The 18,372-nt window shown below is 47.2% G+C and overlaps 1 protein-coding gene across 1 annotated transcript in view; it reads right to left on the reverse strand.

Moving 5' to 3' along the window:
* Positions 1–2,770: 2,770 nt before the first annotated feature.
* The window catches only part of KDM5B (lysine demethylase 5B), a 76,010-nt gene continuing 60,408 nt past the window's right edge, over positions 2,771–18,372 (reverse strand). Inside the window, exons 19-27 of the mRNA XM_032631707.1 lie at positions 17,778–18,133; positions 16,406–16,544; positions 14,081–14,260; positions 13,247–13,405; positions 9,293–9,778; positions 7,361–7,472; positions 6,530–6,684; positions 4,991–5,311; positions 2,771–4,530 (exon numbers count right to left, since the gene is read on the reverse strand). Of these exons, the coding sequence (XP_032487598.1) occupies positions 4,393–4,530; positions 4,991–5,311; positions 6,530–6,684; positions 7,361–7,472; positions 9,293–9,778; positions 13,247–13,405; positions 14,081–14,260; positions 16,406–16,544; positions 17,778–18,133 (2,046 nt within the window). The 3' untranslated portion in view covers positions 2,771–4,392. The remainder of the gene's footprint in view (positions 4,531–4,990; positions 5,312–6,529; positions 6,685–7,360; positions 7,473–9,292; positions 9,779–13,246; positions 13,406–14,080; positions 14,261–16,405; positions 16,545–17,777; positions 18,134–18,372) is intronic.

Genomic DNA, 18,372 nt, shown 5'->3' on the forward strand with positions numbered 1-18,372 from the left:
GCCCTCTTCCGGTCTCGCCTGTTCCTAGTTGCCCACGAGCCAGTCTGTTGTAGCCATTATGTTTTGATTATTACATAAACCTCTGAGTGTGAAGAGCTGTTTTTATAAAAACTAGATTGAGTTGCTTTAAAAAGTTGCTGTTAAATTAGGTACAAGTGAAAACTCTAACAAAAGATTGGAGAAAGTAAGTATCTTGAATTCTAAAGTCAAATTCCTTCACAATGTCTAAATTCTTTATCCATTTTAAAGGAAGCCAAAACTGAAAATCATAGACAATGCATGTGATTACTGTAAAGAAAAGCCCTTGCCTCTCCAAACTAATTTTTCTCAATTTTAGTTTCTTAAGTAGATGGACATACAACTTAGGTAAGCATATCTTTTTTCATCTGTTAACTTTTTGATGAACTGTCCAACGACCTGTTCCGGCCCTATGCAGAAGGGGCCTCCTTCTGTGTATGTTCCTACCAGGATCACCGGCAGACAGGAGCCAGTGCTTTTGAACCCGCACTCCCCCCGACCCCAACATCCGGCTAGGGGAGCTTGCAGGAGCCCCACATTTCCTTGCGGGGAGAGGGTGTCTTGGGTATTTCTTTTCAATAGAGCAAATAACATTGTTCCCTGATAAAGGCCATTTAAAATTTCTCTGTGCTCCCATTCAAGGGAAACAGAAAGAAGAGTCCTTTGGCTTCCACTCACCTGCAGCAGCTCCAACACGCTCGCAATCCCATTCTTCCATCCAACGCAGCGGGTCCTCCTGAAAGTTAAGAGCACATCGCTCGCCACCCTTCATCCTAGTACAAGTAGCCCAGAACAGAAGAGGGAGCTGGGTCACCATCTAAAGGTTCCATCCTAACTGATAAAAAGGTGAAGATGTATTCCTATGTAAGCAATCTTGAAACATGAAGATGTTTACAAAAATTTGGAAGAAGTGAAAGGTACACTTTACAGATGGACTCATTATGCTTTGGAAGTGGATTTATAATGGTACGACTTCATACGAAGTCCAGGCAGCTTCTCTGTCCCACGGAACCGCCCAGAGAAGTCGAGGGCCTCAAAGGATCCACGTGCTGGGCTGGAGAGGGTGGAAGATGGGAGCCATTGCCCCGGTGCTCAAGGAAAGGCACTGGGCTCTTCATCCTTTTCCTCGGCTCTTCCTCCCAGCAGGCGAAGTCCAGCAGAAAGGAACTGTGTTCTCTGCATCTTTACGCCGAGGAAGTACCATTCTAACAGAGGCCAACGCGCAGCACAGACTGGGCACAGGTACTGAACGGCAACAGGCAACGACGGTTAAAATCCCTGCTGTGCCATTCCGCCTCCTGGCCCAGGTACGTGGCATCGACGGTCCACCCCAGTCTGTGTCACGTGGCAGGAACCCCAGGTGGGGCCGAGCCCAGAAAAACACCCACAGGCACGAAGGCCTGGTGCAAGCCGAAAGCGGGTCTCCATTTGAGAGGGCGGTGAGATTAAAGGAGCGGCGGGGGCCCATGATGAGAGCCCAGCCAGAGGGACAGGGGAGCCGGGCTTCAACCCTCCAGGAGACACCCACCCTGTCCGCAGGCTTACCCCTGCCCAGGGACCCATGCTTCCACCGAAGACCTCAAGTCTCATGAACACCTCTGCCTCTAGTTACTAGAGCGTGCAGGCAGAACAAAGCAGGTTTCTACCAACTGCCACAACCTCAGGTGGCATCTCTGGCTTCAGATTCGCTCTGAGAGGGGTAAACAAGCCCCTCCTCCCAGGATGCTGAAACGAAGCGGTAAAGCAGCAGACCTTCCTTTTACAGCGCGTCCAAATCCCAGGCTTCCTGCAGGACAGAGGCGACACACAGGCAAGCCCTTTGCGCTCGGTGAGAAATCCTACAGCCTGATTTGGGAGGAAAAACAAACACAGCAGTCACGGCACTGAGGCGGGGGCACCAGATTCTTCACCCACATGCCCTCCTGGCTTAGACTCCAATCTCACTCAGCCCTTTCTTCCTCACACCTCACGCAGCTGCAAGACCCGGGACGGAACAGTGTCAGCTTGCATGTGTTACCGTCTCGCACGTGTTGCCTCGTGCATCCACGAGGGTACAGGTCAGCCTCACAGCTCACACGCACAAGCACGGTTTGTAGATAACACACCCCACTCCGGGGTCTCGGTGGGTCCCTCACAGAAGGCGTCCATCGGGGGTCCGTGTTTCCACGTCATGCTGGTGTGCAGGTAGGATGGAGGCTCCAGGAGAGCCGTCATCATTCACTAGCAGGATAACTGTTGGCACGTGACAGGCCTTTAGCTTCAGTATCGACGTGTGTAACAGATCATGGCCCCACCTGGGTGGGAGGTGGTTTACATACACACACTCCTGCCCACCCCCCCTAACCGGGGCAGAGACTCTTCAGCCCAAGGGTGCTACTGTCAGGGACCCTCCAGGTGAAGAAGAAAAGCTCGTGGAGCAGGGGAGGTGCACACCAGGTGGGCAGAAGCTCCCTCCCTACAGGCAAAGGCTTTATTCCAGGAGCAAAGTCCCCTTTAACCTTATGTTCTCCGTGGAACTGGGAGAGTCAGCATTGTGCCCCAATGTCGGGGAGTCTAAGAATCGGGGTGCTTAAAAAGGCCAGAAACCAGCAGAGATTGGCACAACGTTGTGAATCAACTACACGTCAATGAAAAAACAAAGGCCAAAACCCCTGCCACTCCAGATCGGACTCTGGAGATTGCTCTTCTCCACTGGCCCCAGAAGCCCATCAGACAAGGAGAAATATGACAACTCTGGGAAAACTGCAGACGATTCAAAGTCATTCTTAAAGAGATTTAATTATCTGAATTGCATAAAAGGGGGCAGTACACATTTAAATCTCTGCTACATCACAAACTGCTGTTTTTGTTGTTTTATTAAAGACCCACTGTTTCTACCCATCTTCAGGTTTATGGCTATAGAATGGAGGGAAAACAGGTATTATTAGCAACAGGATAGCAAACAGCAAGCAAGAGTCTGTTCACCAGAATGTCTTCTCCACTGCAGAACAGAGTCCTTTAAAAAGAAAGGGCAGGGAAAGGCTGTGAGCCATCCATGACCAGTAACAACAGTGAGAGCGAGCGAGCAAGCGAGAGAGATAGCAAGGAAAGTGAGAGGGCAGAGCCTGGGTGTTCAGAAGTGTTTCCTCGACCCACACCCTCCTAGCTCTCTGTGAGGGTGCACTCTCCTTACATCTCCCCTTCTGACATCTCAACCCTAAACTAAGTTTCCCTGTCAATTCAAATATAATAAAGACATCGTTCCCACAAGGAGGGCCGATCTGAGGATTGTAATGATTTGCCAACATTCTGAGAAAGCTTATTTAAAAATAGCATGGCTTTAAAGACAGGTTCTGTTCCTTGAAGACGGGAGGAAAGAGGGGTCTTTGTGAGTGGGGATTGGAGGCATATGGCCCACTGAACAGAGCAGGATACAAAAGAATCTCCTAATGTCTGCAGGCTACCAGCCACCGCTTCTGTAGCCTGGCTGGGCAGAGGCAAAAGCGAGCAACCCCTCCGCTCGTCAAAGCCCACAGGTGGAGGGACAGAAGCAGATGTAGGCTAATGGCTCTAAATAACCAGCATTTAGTGTTATATTAGGACCAAGGATTTATTCCACAATATAAACTGCAACATTTGATACAAGCTACCAAAAAAAACAGGCGAGGAGGGAAGGAGCAAGGAGAAAGCCAAAATACAGCTGTGGCAGGTACTTACAGAGCAGCCTCTTTTCTATGTCACTAGGTCACCAGTGACACTAGAAACTAGACGTTTGTGTTCTGACATCAACCAGATGCTAAAGCACCAACACACTGTTTGGAAGTTTGTTTTGTTTTAATTCCAGCCACTGAAACCAACATGGAAGTTATTGCTTAGATAAATAAACCTAGTCTACCAGGAAAAAAGAAAAGTGGATAAAAGAAACAAACAAGACCCCCAAAAGTGAAAAACTTAAGCTCCCCAATATGGTAACAGAGTAAACAAGAGAGAAATCCCTCAAATGAGGATTTACTGGAATTTCTGGTGCTCTTCTGGGCACTGAAACTGAGTTGGACTCTTAAGCCGGTAAATCCCAGAAAGAGGTAAGATTTTAATGCTGTACATGAAAAGGTGCAAGCTCCAATCCTTCCACATTGGTGGGAACCCCTGCAAAAAACAGTCAGCATTTCAAACCTCAACAATCACAAACGGCTCTTAAGGAAAAAAATACAAAAAGTGTCAAAAAATTTTTTTAGTCGTTTTTTTCTTTTTTTCAAAGAGTTCTGGAAAAATGATCCCGTAAGGAATAGAAATAGCACCGTTCACAGGCTGGTTTGAGTGCCAGGCCTGCAGCTTTGCTGCGACCCTGGAGGAGTCCTCTGGCCGGGTCCTGAGTTACAGTCAGGGTCCGTTGCTCTAGCTCCGGCCTGGCGCGCCCGGCGCCGCACAGCACGCACACACGTAGTCCTCCTCCTCGGCCGTCTCGGGACAGACGCCAACACAGACCTGATGGAACCACCGATTGCAGCTGCCATCACACTGGACCCAGTCCACCTGGTTACAGAGAGCAGGGAGACGGGGTTTTCAGGGGGAGAACAGGCCCGACAAGACACCGGGCAGGCAACTGCCCCAGCACTGGGACCTCGGGCACAGCGGCCCAAGCGACCGAGTCAAAGCCAGTCTTCAAGTGGTGACTGCTCTGGGGCTAAGACAGCGCCGCCCTGTGACAAGGAAGCAAAGGGCGTGGCAGCAGCATCCCTCCCACCTTCTTAGCGCTGGGCGGTGAAAGCTGGAGGAGCAGGAAAAGGAAAAAGGGCAGAGGAAGAGTTTCTTCAAGAAAAGGGAGAAGACCCAGGAGCGATGTGAGAGCAGAGGTACCAGTGGGGGAGGGTGAGCAATCCACTCAGATGGGCTCAAGGCAGGTAAGCAGGAGAGACCCGGCCAGGCGAGCTGCAGCTTACAGGGTTTCTGAGTTAAGGGAACGCACGTCCTCCGCGGCCCAAACCTCACTGACCTCGTCTCCCTCCGGCTGCAGGCAGCTCACGGCCGGGCAGACGGCGTCCTCGTCCCCAGAGTCCTCGTGCTCCGAGCAGGACGCGTCTGCGGGCAGGGACTGAGCGTCGGCAGAAGGGACCAGCTCATGGCCACGTGCCCGCTCTAACTTGAAACTGTTCGTGTCCTTGCGGTGGCTCAGTTTGATCCTCTTCTTTTTAGGGGTCCGCGTTTTGGCGACTCGATCCCACCGCTCACTGGAGAGACCTTCTCTTTCCAGGCGTCTCTTCAGTTTGCTCTCGAGGCCGCTGACTCCGTCTCGCTTCCCACGGCAGCCGTCACTCTGGGTGGAAGATGGCAAACTCCATTTAGCCCCTCGCCAAAACCAGCAATGCCAAGAACCAGATGCACAAGAAGTGGGCGCTCCCCATCGACACCGACACGTGCTGCACCGCCCCCCCTTCACATCCTACAGGACCACCTCACTTCACTGTTTAGTCTACCAAAGCAACACTGGAAAACAGGAATGTCACAGACACGATTCGTTTCAAATTAGCCAACCAGCTCCGGGAGAGGGGAGATGCCACATTCTTTTGGCCAAACCCACGAGGAAGTGCCTGACGTCCACAGAGTGTTTTCTATCTAGGTGTTAACCCACAGACAGCTAAGGAACCAAGGCAATACCTTGCTTCTTTATGCACATCTCCACCCCTTATAGGAGGAAGGTGCATTAACTGAACACAGCTGGTAACAGTGCTACACTATGTGGTGTCATAATGAAAAACAAATCCTAAATGCCAGCGTCTGCCCTCGTGCTGTTTTCAGTGAGATTCCTCCCTATCTGACTACATTCTCAGGGGCACTGAATGTCGCAGGTCAGCAAGTTCACTCACAGGAAGCAGCCGCAGCAGCATCTTACGCTGCTAAGAAACAGGACATTATTAGTTATCCCCTTCAAGTAAGTCAGCACTCAAAACGGGCACCCTTGGGACCTCCCTGGCGGTCCAGTGGTTAAGACTCCTTGCTTCCACTGCAGGGGGCATGGGTTCAATCCCTAGTCGGAGAACTAAAGATCCCGTATGCCGTGCGGTGTGGCCCAAAAATACCCAAAAAACAAACAAACAAAAAAAGGGTACCCTTGGTCTAGTCACCTGGTCCTCACACCAGCTGTTGGGTTTGGTTTAGAAGAGTTAAAGCATTTGTTACATGTTGACTCCAAGAATGAAGGCTTTATCCCAAAGGCCTTTCCAGCTATAATTACATTTTCATCTCTACAGTAATTCTCTTACTGAAGAAAAATAATCCTGCTTCTATCTATTATCACATGGAAATGATGAGAAGCACACCTTGCTAAAAATAAAAAACAATTTCACACAGTGGCTTAAAAACCAGCATCAAAATCCAGGTTGTGAGCCCAAAGTGCTCAGTGACAGCCGTTGGAGCAGGGCTGTGGGGCAGGTGGTCTGCATCCTTTCCTGGACCAAAGACAGCATCTCGTCCCCGAGCTATTGAAGGATGATGACACTCCGAAGCACGCTGCCGCCCAGACCCCGACGCCCACCTTCTCACTGCTGGGTCTCACTGGAGAGCTGCCGTCAGCTTGCTGCACAGGGCTGGGCTTTGCGAGTAGCATCTGGTAGAGCTCCTGAATTTCAGGAAGGGACACCTGGAGCAGCTGGGCCTCCATCAACAGCTCACTCACTTCTGGGCTTAGACCTGTCGGAGACAAGACCAGATCACGGTGACACCCACCTGAGACATGAGTGGAGGAAGACCACCGCTCCCATTACCACCCTTTCCCTTCAAGTGAGGTTCACTCCACAGGCCCAGAGCCACAGCGTAGCAGGCCCAAACTGGACTGTGTAAGTCCATCAGTGACTAGGAGGACTCCCGCTGATGGAGGAGGGAGATACCTCTGCTTTCACAGAATCACAGAAGAGCCAGGGCCTGGGCACTCTGAGTGGGCCCAAGGTTCCAGGCACAACTCATGGGGGAGAGTTGCCCTCAGGGAAGGACAGGAGGAAGGAGGCAGGGTCTCTAGAGCCCCCTCAAGTCTCCTAAGTAATGAAGCAACAAGGGAACCCATGGCTTAGCATCTGATGACCAAGATGCTTGGTGTTTAATTATCAGTTGGCATGGGACGCCCTTTCATCCCTAAAATCAACGGATATAAAGACTTCCTTTCTGTTTCTTTTGCATTTATGAGCCTTTAACTACGATTCTTCTCCTACCTTGCAAATACATAATAATCCATATCCTACATATGAGGATAAAATCCTTTTTAATCGTTCCTAGTTTATCTGCAACAAAAACCTACTGCACCATCACTTTTTACTCTTCAGCCCTCAAAATCATAACAATAATAATGGTGATGATAATAATAAATACAGACCATGGAGGGGGACACAGCTCCGTCCAGCAGAGAAGGGAGAGTGTAAATATGAGGTTCTGCCGTCCCAGGCACCGGGCAAGGAGAAGGACGTGGAGGCAGGAGGCTGAGACAGCTGGCGGAAGGAGAACATCGCACAGTGAGGCTTCCCCGGGGCTGAAGCCACTCCCACCGCCCCACGGGAAGCAGCTTGGGTGATGAGGCAGCAACCAGCAAAGAGAAGGGCTTGATTTTCCCAAACTGAAAGAAGTCTCCTGGCATCTCAGATTCGGCCAAACCAACTCATATCCACCAAGCCTTTGGTCTTCCTGGTTGTACCTGGACTGACTGCAGAGGTGAAGAGCACCACTGGGAAATAAGTCATTTTCTCTGCGTGGCAACAGATCACACAGCCTTTTAATCTCTAGGTAATCCTCCTTCTGAAGATTATAACCCGACTGACAGAGACGTGTACCCGCTCTGGGTAAACCAACTGAGGAACTGCCAGAAAGCATTCACACCCACGTCCCTACCTTCACCAGAGCTTATGAGAGGAGCTGGGAGAAACAGTCCTTTGACCACAAATTACTAAGTAAATAACAGCCGTGCCTTTCCCTTTTATTAACATAGGTGAACTCCTAGCACATCGTGTGTAAGGAGCACAAATGTCTCCAACGTAGGCTGCCCAAATACCCACAACTCAACTATGAGACAGAAATGTAACACATCATTTGCTAAGTGCCAGGCACTGTATTTCAGAAGCCTGGGGAGAACTTAAAAAGACAAGGAAACAAATACAACGGAGACCAATCTTCTGTCCTCATCCCTAATCGGTATGACCCTCAACTCCTACACTTTACACATCTCTGCTGGTGCAGCACAAGGGACGCGTAGTATCTGCAAGAGAACCTGCCAGACTTGGAAGTCACCAGGTTAACGTTATGAGAGGCCTGAGCACTGCCTGCCTGGCTGCACTCCTTGTCTCCCACGGAAGAAGACAGAAGCCCGGCCGTCCCAGTGACGGTCAGGGGAATCTGGCTTTGGCAGAAAGACCACAGATGGTATGAAACCCACTGCCTCTGCTCTGAAGCAACTTACTAACACTCAAGACACATCAAAAGCTCTTCTTCCTCAAAAGGCAACCAGAGACAGGAGGAGGCACTTTCCCTTTCTCCTCGGTGACTTACACGAGAGGAAGCAGGAAAAAAACAGCCAAGCAAAGAATTTTAAAACACACGTATATTAAAAATACATCTGGGGGGCTTCCCTGGTGGTGCAGTGGTTGAGAGTCCGCCTGCCGATGCAGGGGATACCGGTTCGTGCCCCGGTCCGGGAGGATCCCGCATGCCACGGAGTGGCTGGGCCCGTGAACCATGGCCGCTGGGCCTGCGCGTCCGGAGCCTGTGCTCCGCAATGGGAGAGGCCACAACAGTGAGAGGCCCGCATACCGCAAAAAAAAAAAAAAAAAAAATTGTAAAAAAAAAAAAAAAAAAAATACATCTGGGGCTTCCCTGGTGGCGCAGTGGTTGAGAGTCCGCCTGCTGATGCAGGGGACGCGGGTTCGTGCCCCGGTCCGGGAAGATCCCACATGCCGCGGAGTGGCTGGGCCCGTGAGCCACGGCCACTGAGCCTGCGCGTCCGGAGCCTGTGCTCCGCAACGGGAGAGACCACAACAGCGAGAGGCCCGTGTACCGAAAAAAAAAACAAAAACAAAAAAACACATCTGGTTCACACACATCAATGGAAAAATCACATGCGCATCCGAAGAGGTGAAATCTGCTCCACAGGAAGCGTGCCCGGCTATCGGGAGCAGAGGGAACTGAGGCAACGCAGCAGGTGCGCGCAACCCTCGAAGGTAAAGCGGGCGCTGGTACCGGCGGCACCACCAGAGCTACCGGCTCTGGAAGAAGGCACAGAGCTGAGTCCGATAACCAGCGAAGGAGCGTTGCGGCTCACCTTGCTTGTCTCTGGCGCCTGTCCTGCTGCGGCCTGCCGTCTGCCACATAACAGTCCTGAGACCGCCCGCTCCTGCATGGGCTGGAGGTTACCTGACGAGAGCAGCTGTCGGGCTCTGTGCTGCCAGTTCACGGTTCTTTCAATCATATACCGCAGCGCATCTCCCTCGGGAAGGCGAACTCGGATACGCTGGAGGGAGGCCAGCAGGGGCAGAATTTTCTCTAATGGAGGTTTCTCTGACCTCCGACAATGTGGACACAGCCAGATCCGGGGGCCCTGCGCAATACTGGGTACTGCCACACAGCCGGTGTGGAAAGCATCCCTGCAGAGTTCACACTGGATCATGGGGGCAGCTGGGGCCTTCTGACACAGGCAGACCTTCATCTCCATATCCTGGACTGGCGACAGCAATTTCCCCTCATTGGCTTGTCTGAGAGACTGCAAGGCTTCCATTTCTCGTAAGCGGGCTTCCCCAAGCGTTGCCATCTAGAAAGGAGAAAACAATCAGGGACAATGTCACAGAGAACTCAGCCTTCTCCTAAAACTAGGGTCCTGGTGGCTAAGAACACTGGGCTCCAGAGTAGACTCTGCCTGCCTCACTAAGTCAGGTGGGCAACAACATCCCACTGTGGCTAAATTTCCACACGTATAGAGTCGGTAACAGTGCCCACCTCACAGGGCCGCTCTGACTGGCACCCAGCAAACCCTCAGTGTGAGCAGCTACTTAACACACACCATTCTTCCAAGTCCAAATTCCTCACACATTTCTCTCTTAGAAAATGTACCTCTCTTGAAAGATACAGGCTTTTCACAGTCCGGGTGTACTAATTTCTGAGGTTTTCGATTTGTTTTCAGCTCCAGTAGCTTTTGAGTTCTTCCAGAAAGGCACTTTAGATGAGAAAGTCTGTTAAACGGCCGTAGTAACCTGTGTCTCTTACTGCCTTTAACATCACACCTTACATGTGTGCTGGACACCGGAACTGTGTGTAGTGAAGCTGGGTCCCTCATGAAAGAATCAAACAGAACCACTTCACCAGACTTCCCTTACACACATGCACACACACTCACTCACACGCTGTACGATCACTAGGGCAGAGATAAAAGCAAGCCGCTTTTCTGCAGAAAGTGGCAAGTATACTCATTATAAAGTCTTTTCTCTCTATTAAAACGAGAGCCATGTCTCAGCAAAGTTCTGAGTTCAGTTTATCTGTATAAGCGACTTGTAAACACAAACGTAATCAGCTTCACAACAATAAGCGGAAGCGACACTGCACATGTTTCTGACCAGTACGTGCAAGCTGTCCATACAAGGGGCTTCTTCTACGTGAACAGACCAGGCGCCCACTACATAAACCAGTCCAGGCACGACAGATTGATTCACCTCGCACCACGAAGTAAAAGCTGCCTAAGGGTGACCAATTCAAATCACTAGCTATGTCAGAGTTAGTCACTACCCCCTCGAACTTAACACATCCATCTTCCACAGCGGAAGGCTGGACCACCAAAATCCTAATACTTCACTGAGGGAGAAATACAGAGCAACAGGGGGTAAACATAGGCCTTTAAAACTGAGCCTTCCCCTTTAGAAATAAAAACTACAGGCTGCAGGAACCATTCCCTTCCCAAGTCTATTCCTATAAGCAAGTCCTTAAAACGTTAATTTGTCATAGTTAAACCATTCTCGATGATCAGATCCAGCCACCACCAGATCCATCCCGATTCACCAGAAGAGGAAGCTGAGTCCTAAGGCCAGATCGACTCTTCTGGATGAGAGAAGAAAATGTATGAATGATGGATTAGGGGAAAAACAGATCTAGAAGTAAACCACCTAACAAACCTTTGGTATATTTAAGAAACCTACTTATTTTTCTAGCTAAAAACAATGTACAGGCGGCATATACGGGTTATGTGATCACAAAGTGATCAACAGGTAATGTACAGAGGTTCACAGACTAGATCAGCAAGACCAGACAAGCAAAGATCAAGACAGACAGTGTCTTTACAAAAACGAACCACGTAACAGTGGAAAGTAGCACCTTGAAAACACCAGAATTATGCTCAGGCAGCCGCATCTGATTAGAGCCTGAAGTAAGGGACAAACATGCCAAAGAGAGTCTGTGTCAAAATACACAAACACATCAGGGCAATCCCATGTCAATCACAAGAGAGGTCAGGCAGCTACGAAGGACCAGACCATAAAGAAGGTGCCTGGACCAAGGACGAGCCCAGGCCCAGTAGCAGCTATGTTCCTGCTCTGGGATGGACAATGCTTCGTGCCTTCAAAACCATCCTGAAAGTCTGACTTCATCAAACCAAAAAGCTTCTGCACAGGGAAGGAAATCATCAGCAAAATGAAAAGACAACTTACAGAATGGCAGAAAATATTGGCAAATTATAATTTGATAGGGGTCAATACCCCACATCAATGAAGAACTCATACATCTCAATAGCACAAACAAAACACCAGCACCACTACCAAAAACAAAAATCCAATTAAAATGGGCAGAGGATCCAGCAGACATTTTTCCAAAGCAGATATACAGATGGACAACAGGTATGTGATAAGATGCTCAACATCACTAATCATCAGGGACATGCAAATCAAAACTGCACTGAGATTATCATCTCACACCTGTTAAAATGACTGTCATCAACAAGACAAGAAATAACAAGTGTTGGTCGGGATGTGGAAACAAGGGAACCCTCGTGCACCATTGGTGGGAATGTAAACTGGCGCAGCCACTGTGGAAAACAGTATGGAGGGTCCTTAAAAACTAAAAACAGAACTACCATATGACCCAGCAATTCCACTTCTGGGTATACATCTAAAGGCAACGAAAACACTAACTTGAAAATATTATCTGTACCCCCATGTCCAGTGCAGCATTATTCACAATAGCCAAGATATGGAAACAACCTACATGTCCACTGATGGATGAATGGATAAAGAAAATGTGGTATGTATATACAATGGAATATTATCAGCCACAGAAAAGAAGAAAATCCTGCCACTTGCAAGAACATGAACTCTGAGACCATCATGCTAAGTGAAATAAGTCAGAGAAAGACAAGTACTGCATGATCTCGCTTATATGTGGAATCTACAAAAACAAAACAAAACAAAACAAAAACAACCCCACAGATACAGAGAACAGACTGGCAGTTGCCAAAGGCAACTTGGTGGGGGAGATGGGTGAAGAGGATCAAAAGGTCAAAATAAGTCCTGAGGATGTGATGTACAGCATGGTATGACTATAGTCATTAGTACTATGTTATATATTTGAAAGTTGCCAAGAGAGTAGATCTTAAAAGTTCTCAACACAAGAAAAAAAAACTGTAACCATGTGTAGTGATGGATATTAACTAGATTTGCAGTGCTCATTCTGCAATATATACATATACTGAAGCATTGTACTATACACCTGAAACTAATATAATATTACAGGTCAACTACAGCTCAATTAAAGCATCCAGATCACATAGCTATCTTCTTCTGTTCTGATACTCTGCTCACTAAACATTAGCTAGATACTGCTTCACCTTCCTGAAGATGATACAATCTTTGAATCAACAGGGCTTATGCTAAAGGCAGGTCAGACTCAAAAGTATCCAGTACCCTTTTAGATGTATTTCTTGTTGTAAACTAGTAAGTTGGCATTGCAGTTCACATGTCTGTTAGCCTGGGTGTCCTGAGTCTGCATCCCTGGACCAAGCCTTGGGCACTGGAAAGACTATTTCTGAATCTGGGAGGCCTTCCCTGAATCCTCTGCACCTCCATGCACCTTCCATTCAAAACTTTTACAAATGACAATTCTCCCAAAGTCGTTTTGGTAAAACAGAGTACTTTTAAAGTTATTCTTCTACTTGCCTTCCCAATATGACCAGTAAGTAAGAGAAGAGTTAGAAATTATCCTCCCCCATGGAGAAAAGAGGAGGAAAAACCCCAGTACGTACAGCTGAAGCAGTCTCTCTGCTTTCAGTCAGAGCTCTCTCCAGGTCACTCAGACTCTCTACTCTGGGGCTTCTCTTCTTGCCACTTGGCAAGGGCTCCTTTAACTTTCTCTGCTTCCTCTTCAATCCCAAAAGGCCAATATCACATCGAGGACACAGCACCTAATGTGGATAAAGCACCACCGCTGGTAAAATGGATTTCAGATGAAGCATTAGGAAGTCCCCAAATAAAAGCCTAAGGAGTGGGAAGGATGTGAGCTTCTTAGTATTTTCTGTGTAACATGCCTCCTTGAAGCCAGAAACTCTCTTCTACAAAGGAAGGAAGAAAGGAAGAGAGGGAGGGAGGAAAGAAAGAAGGAAATCTCACAAAAAGACAGACTTTGATTCCAGATTCAATCAAACAGTAAGTAAAAAAATGTGATAATGATTCCTGTCATAACGTGTGACCAGCATCAGCTTACAAAAAAACACAAGAAGTGCAACTAGAGTACTTCGAAAGGTGGATGAGATCTTTTATTGAGCTTGTTAAAAGCAAGTGGTGAAGCATGGCCAAAGTTAAACATCCAATTTCAACAAACTGAGGAACTTCAAGGAGGAAAATTTCTTCCTTAGACAGTGAATGCTATCCCTAAACATATGCAGAAAACATTTTAAGATTCTTCTAAGTTTCAATTGAAAGTTTCAGTAGAAACTTAGAAGAATCTCCCTGGCTTCACTGAGAAAAGTAACTCCTAGAGCATAGATCAGTCAGTGATGCCACCTCTGTGTGTGAGGGACTACATGTTTTGCCAGGCTAGGAGACCCAAGGTCTTGTAGGTGGGCTAACTGCAAACTTACCTCCAAGAGAGAATAGGACGAATTCTCAGTCAGGAATGTGTTAGCAGCACATTCTTTCCAAACGTGAACCTCAGCTACTAGTGACTCCAGTCTCGGTAAAGAATTCAGATGCACCGGGATAGATCGTCCTCGTGTAACAAGTTCTATCAGTGTGTCTAACACTGGCACACGTCCTCCAGCCTAATAAATCAAGGGGAAAAAAATTACTTCTATGTAAGTGGGAAAAGTACCATTCGGACCGGGCCTACCCCATGATTTCAACATATTAAATTCACAGACGGGTGCTGACGAAACCTGCCAGCTGGCCGATGGTGGTGGAGGTGGAGCAGTGTGGGTTCTTCCACTCGACAAGTAAGAACCTACTTTGTGCTGGGCCCATGGATACAACTTTGGACCTGGCATATACTGTGCTCCCTTTGTTCAGACTGTTTATGCCCTTGTCAAGTCACTTGTCATTTTGGTCCCTATGGATGGTGTGAAAAAAATTCAACAGAAATGTAAATTTGTAATAACTCAAAGGATTTCCATACTGACTTAGAGAAAGAAAAGCAACAAAACAAATATTTTACTCCAATTCACTCACCAATGATGAATTATAGTAACTCAGTATAGATTATTGAGGAAACAAAAAATGAGTTGTGAAAGCCCACTGGCTCTCCAACTTTATTATTCATTAAGAATCACCTGGGGGCCTTCTATTTATTCTCACAGGATTGAAACTGTAAGGGCAGGTATTCTGCTGGATGCGTAAAAAAGGTGGCTCACAAATTATATGCTATGCCTATGGTACTCCATTTAGAAACATATGGAGTACTCCCTAAGTGAACAGCAGAATAGTGGATGACCTTTTAAAATAAATAATCCACTAAACACGAAGAGGTTCCTTGTTGTTGGTCACACCTCTCTACTAGTCCTTAAATATATGACGCAAGGAAAGACCAGGCTATTATTTCAGGAATGGAGCAAAACTTGCTTTTTGTCCTTATGCACATTGTTGCAAACACCGTACTAAGTAGTACATACATTACAGCACGTGAAGGGAGCAAACCCACCCAGACATGTGTCCTTGCTTCTGATTTCATATGCTCACCTCTCCTCGTCGTCATGACCTCACCTTCTGGCTGCCAGCAACCATGAGTGGAAGGGGGGACCGTGACTGTACCCACTACAGTTCCAACAACTACAGACAAGAGCCTGCATCAAAAACCTCACTGGGCAAGTTTACGTACACAGCAAACACTTTCCTTGGTTTTTTCTTTGGCGGGCTGGGGTCACCCCTTAATTATGTAATATTTATCAAACAATGTATCTTCTCTTCCCTATTAACAAGAATAGATGTCCAGATGTTTTGTTGAAAACACGTGGCTAAAACTGTCCTGTTTGGCATTTCTCATTAGCAATTGGCTAATTAGCACCACTTAAAATTACATAGATATTCAGAAGACCAGATGGTATTTTATTCCTAGAATCTGATGGCTTCAACAAAACAGAATTTGAGCCTCAAGAACAATATAAATTAAAATTTTAAAAACCTATCCCATTAAATAATTCAAAGATCTTTTTTCTCAATAGGCCCGTTAAGACCCACTGGTTTATGATCATTAGAAAAAGGAAGACACTCCCACCAACCACTTTTCAAATGAAGTTATCCAGCTGAAAATTGGGAAAAACATAGAATATATTCTGTCTATACCTTAATAATGTTACAAGTGAATTTAATTTTCTATTTTAACTTATAAGTAAGTCTTAGCAAGTACAACATCTAGCACAGGGGCACAGATACTCAGTGCTGATTACTTTGGACAGTTACTTTAGAACGTGCTCATCTCACTGCTTTTGTAGGTATGGAGCACATTTAAGTCATTACTTGGTGAAAGTCCTGGGCCTGAGGGCCTAGTTTGGCCATGTAATCATGTATCAAGACTCACTGAATCTGCTACTCTTCATTATGTAAACTCCAAGTAGTTGGCAAGCCAGCAAGAGATAGCTGTACTTGTCAGACGTTAGAAACTGTGTTTCTCCCACAACTTCATTTTTAGCTCTTTTTCTTCAACCCCAACCAAGTAATTAAGTCTGTTATGGGAGGGTCCCAAGCTCCCAGAAAAGGTTGGTTAAATTACCTAAGCTTTAAATACTGAGTCAACTAGTCAGGACAGTAGATGGGGTGGGTTAAGTGCATCTACACAAGGTTGAAGAGAATCAGTAATCTGGCCAACCCAAACACTGAACCTGTGTAGTGACATCCAACATATTCCCCTTTGCAAGTGTTTACATTACTGCTCTTTACAGACGCACTTACACACACGGGACATTTTGTAAACCTACCTGCAGGGCCTCTACGTCCTGAAGCCAGTCTCTGGCTCTCTGCACAGAGTCTTTCAGAGCCGCACCATTGGGCAGGTACGCGGGGATCTCCTCGATCTCCTTAACCACCGTAGCAAGGCTGTTCAATGAATGCCGAGGCCTACAAAAGCAAAATGACACTACTCAGCTTTTACACTGTGGCTCACTTTTCTTGTGGTTTACTTACCAGAGAAAATAGGGAAATCACTTCAGGGACTTCCCTGGTGGCACAGTGGTTAAGAATCCACCTGCCAATGCAGGGGACATGGGTTCGAGCCCTGGTCTGGGAAGATCCCACATGCTGTGGAGCAACAAAGCTCCTGTGCCACAACTACTGAGCCTGTGCTCTAGAGCCCGTGAGCCACAACTACTGAGCCCGCATGCCACAGCTACGGAAGCTCGTGCGCCTAGAGCCCATGCTTTGCAACAAGAGAAGCCACTGCAATGAGAAGCCCACGCACCGCAACGAAGAATAGCCCCCACTTGCCACAAAAAAGAAAAATCACTTCAAAGGAAATTTAGAATAGCAAATAACTCAGTGAAGCGTTTAAGTTCTACTTATTTCTGACTTGACATTGGAATAACCATAAACTTCCACTTGCAAAAGATAACTTAGGGATAACTTACGTTATGTTAAACTAGATACGCTATCAAGACTCATACAGCTTCACTAAGAAAATTAAAAATCTCCAGGATATCAACATACCAAAAGCACAGAACCCAAAACTTCTGTACTCTGCTCAATGACCACTATTTTAGGATTACAAAATAATGTCTGGAACCTAGGTATTTCTTGTACTTTATCTTGTCAGTTGGAATAGTAAAGATCTGTCAGACAAAAAGCAAGAATAGGGAGGGAATCATCTTCTCCCCTCGGATGGTTAGCTTGAATCCAACCCATCTCTCGCGTATAGATAAGGTCACAAAGCAACAGCACTAATGTGGAGAATTACGGCACCATTTTCATCTTAAAGACAGTGCACACTGACTCTCAGATGTTTCTCTTTAAGACTCCTTGGGATCTTTTTCATTAACCGTGGGTTTAAACAGTTCCACTTATTTGTAAATGTTTTCTTCTCTCAAAGATGTTACCCTCGAGGTCCACGGAAATTTCATTAAACCAACTCTAGAAAAGGTATTTCCATTCGAACCACTCATTTCACAATCGGTTACGCAAGGAAAGAAATTAATATTCTTTTGCCCAAGCTCCGAAGCAGCTCCGAACAGCTCAGCTATTTCTGCACACACAGCTCAGTTACTGTGCCCACGTGCCGCCCTACTCCCCATGCTCCGTGCTCCCGGACGGATGAAGTGCCAGCCTTCCCCGGGCAGAGGCATGGGCGTGCTTGTTTACCTGGCCTTGAGGAGACTCCTGGCTTTGTCATCCCAGTGCTCTGATACCGTGAGCAGTTCTTGAAGCCGTGCCATAGCCTTCTCCACAGCTGAATATGGGGCCAGACCCACCCCGAGGTCTATGAGACGTCTCATATCATCTAAGGTGAGGGAGCTGGGGTCTAAGCAAGCCTGCTGCACCTCCTCCAGCCAATGGGCCTGCTCCAGCCGGACACGCATCTCAGCAAGCTGGGGAAGCTCGACATCAAATTCAAAGCTGACGTCTAGCAAGTCTTGCAGCTCAGCGGCACTGGGCATCTCTTCAGAGAGCAATTTCTGGCTATGCTGTTGGAAATCTTCTACACGATTCAAGAGATCCTTAAAAAACACAGATTGTTGCATCAAAACAATATTTTCAGTAACTGGCTTCTTGAAAACTCAGAATCTTCAGTCCATGTTCAACATGACCCTCTGCCATTTCACTTGATTCTAGCAACAATACAGGTAAACAAGGTAATAAATACATAAGCCAACTGACAGTTACACAAGTGACTCTAAGAGAGACTTGTACCAACTATAGTAGCTGGTGGTCACTGTGAAAGGTAAAAATTTCCAAC

This window comes from Phocoena sinus, chromosome 1, assembly GCF_008692025.1.
Source record: "Phocoena sinus isolate mPhoSin1 chromosome 1, mPhoSin1.pri, whole genome shotgun sequence".
NCBI lineage: Eukaryota > Metazoa > Chordata > Mammalia > Artiodactyla > Phocoenidae > Phocoena > Phocoena sinus.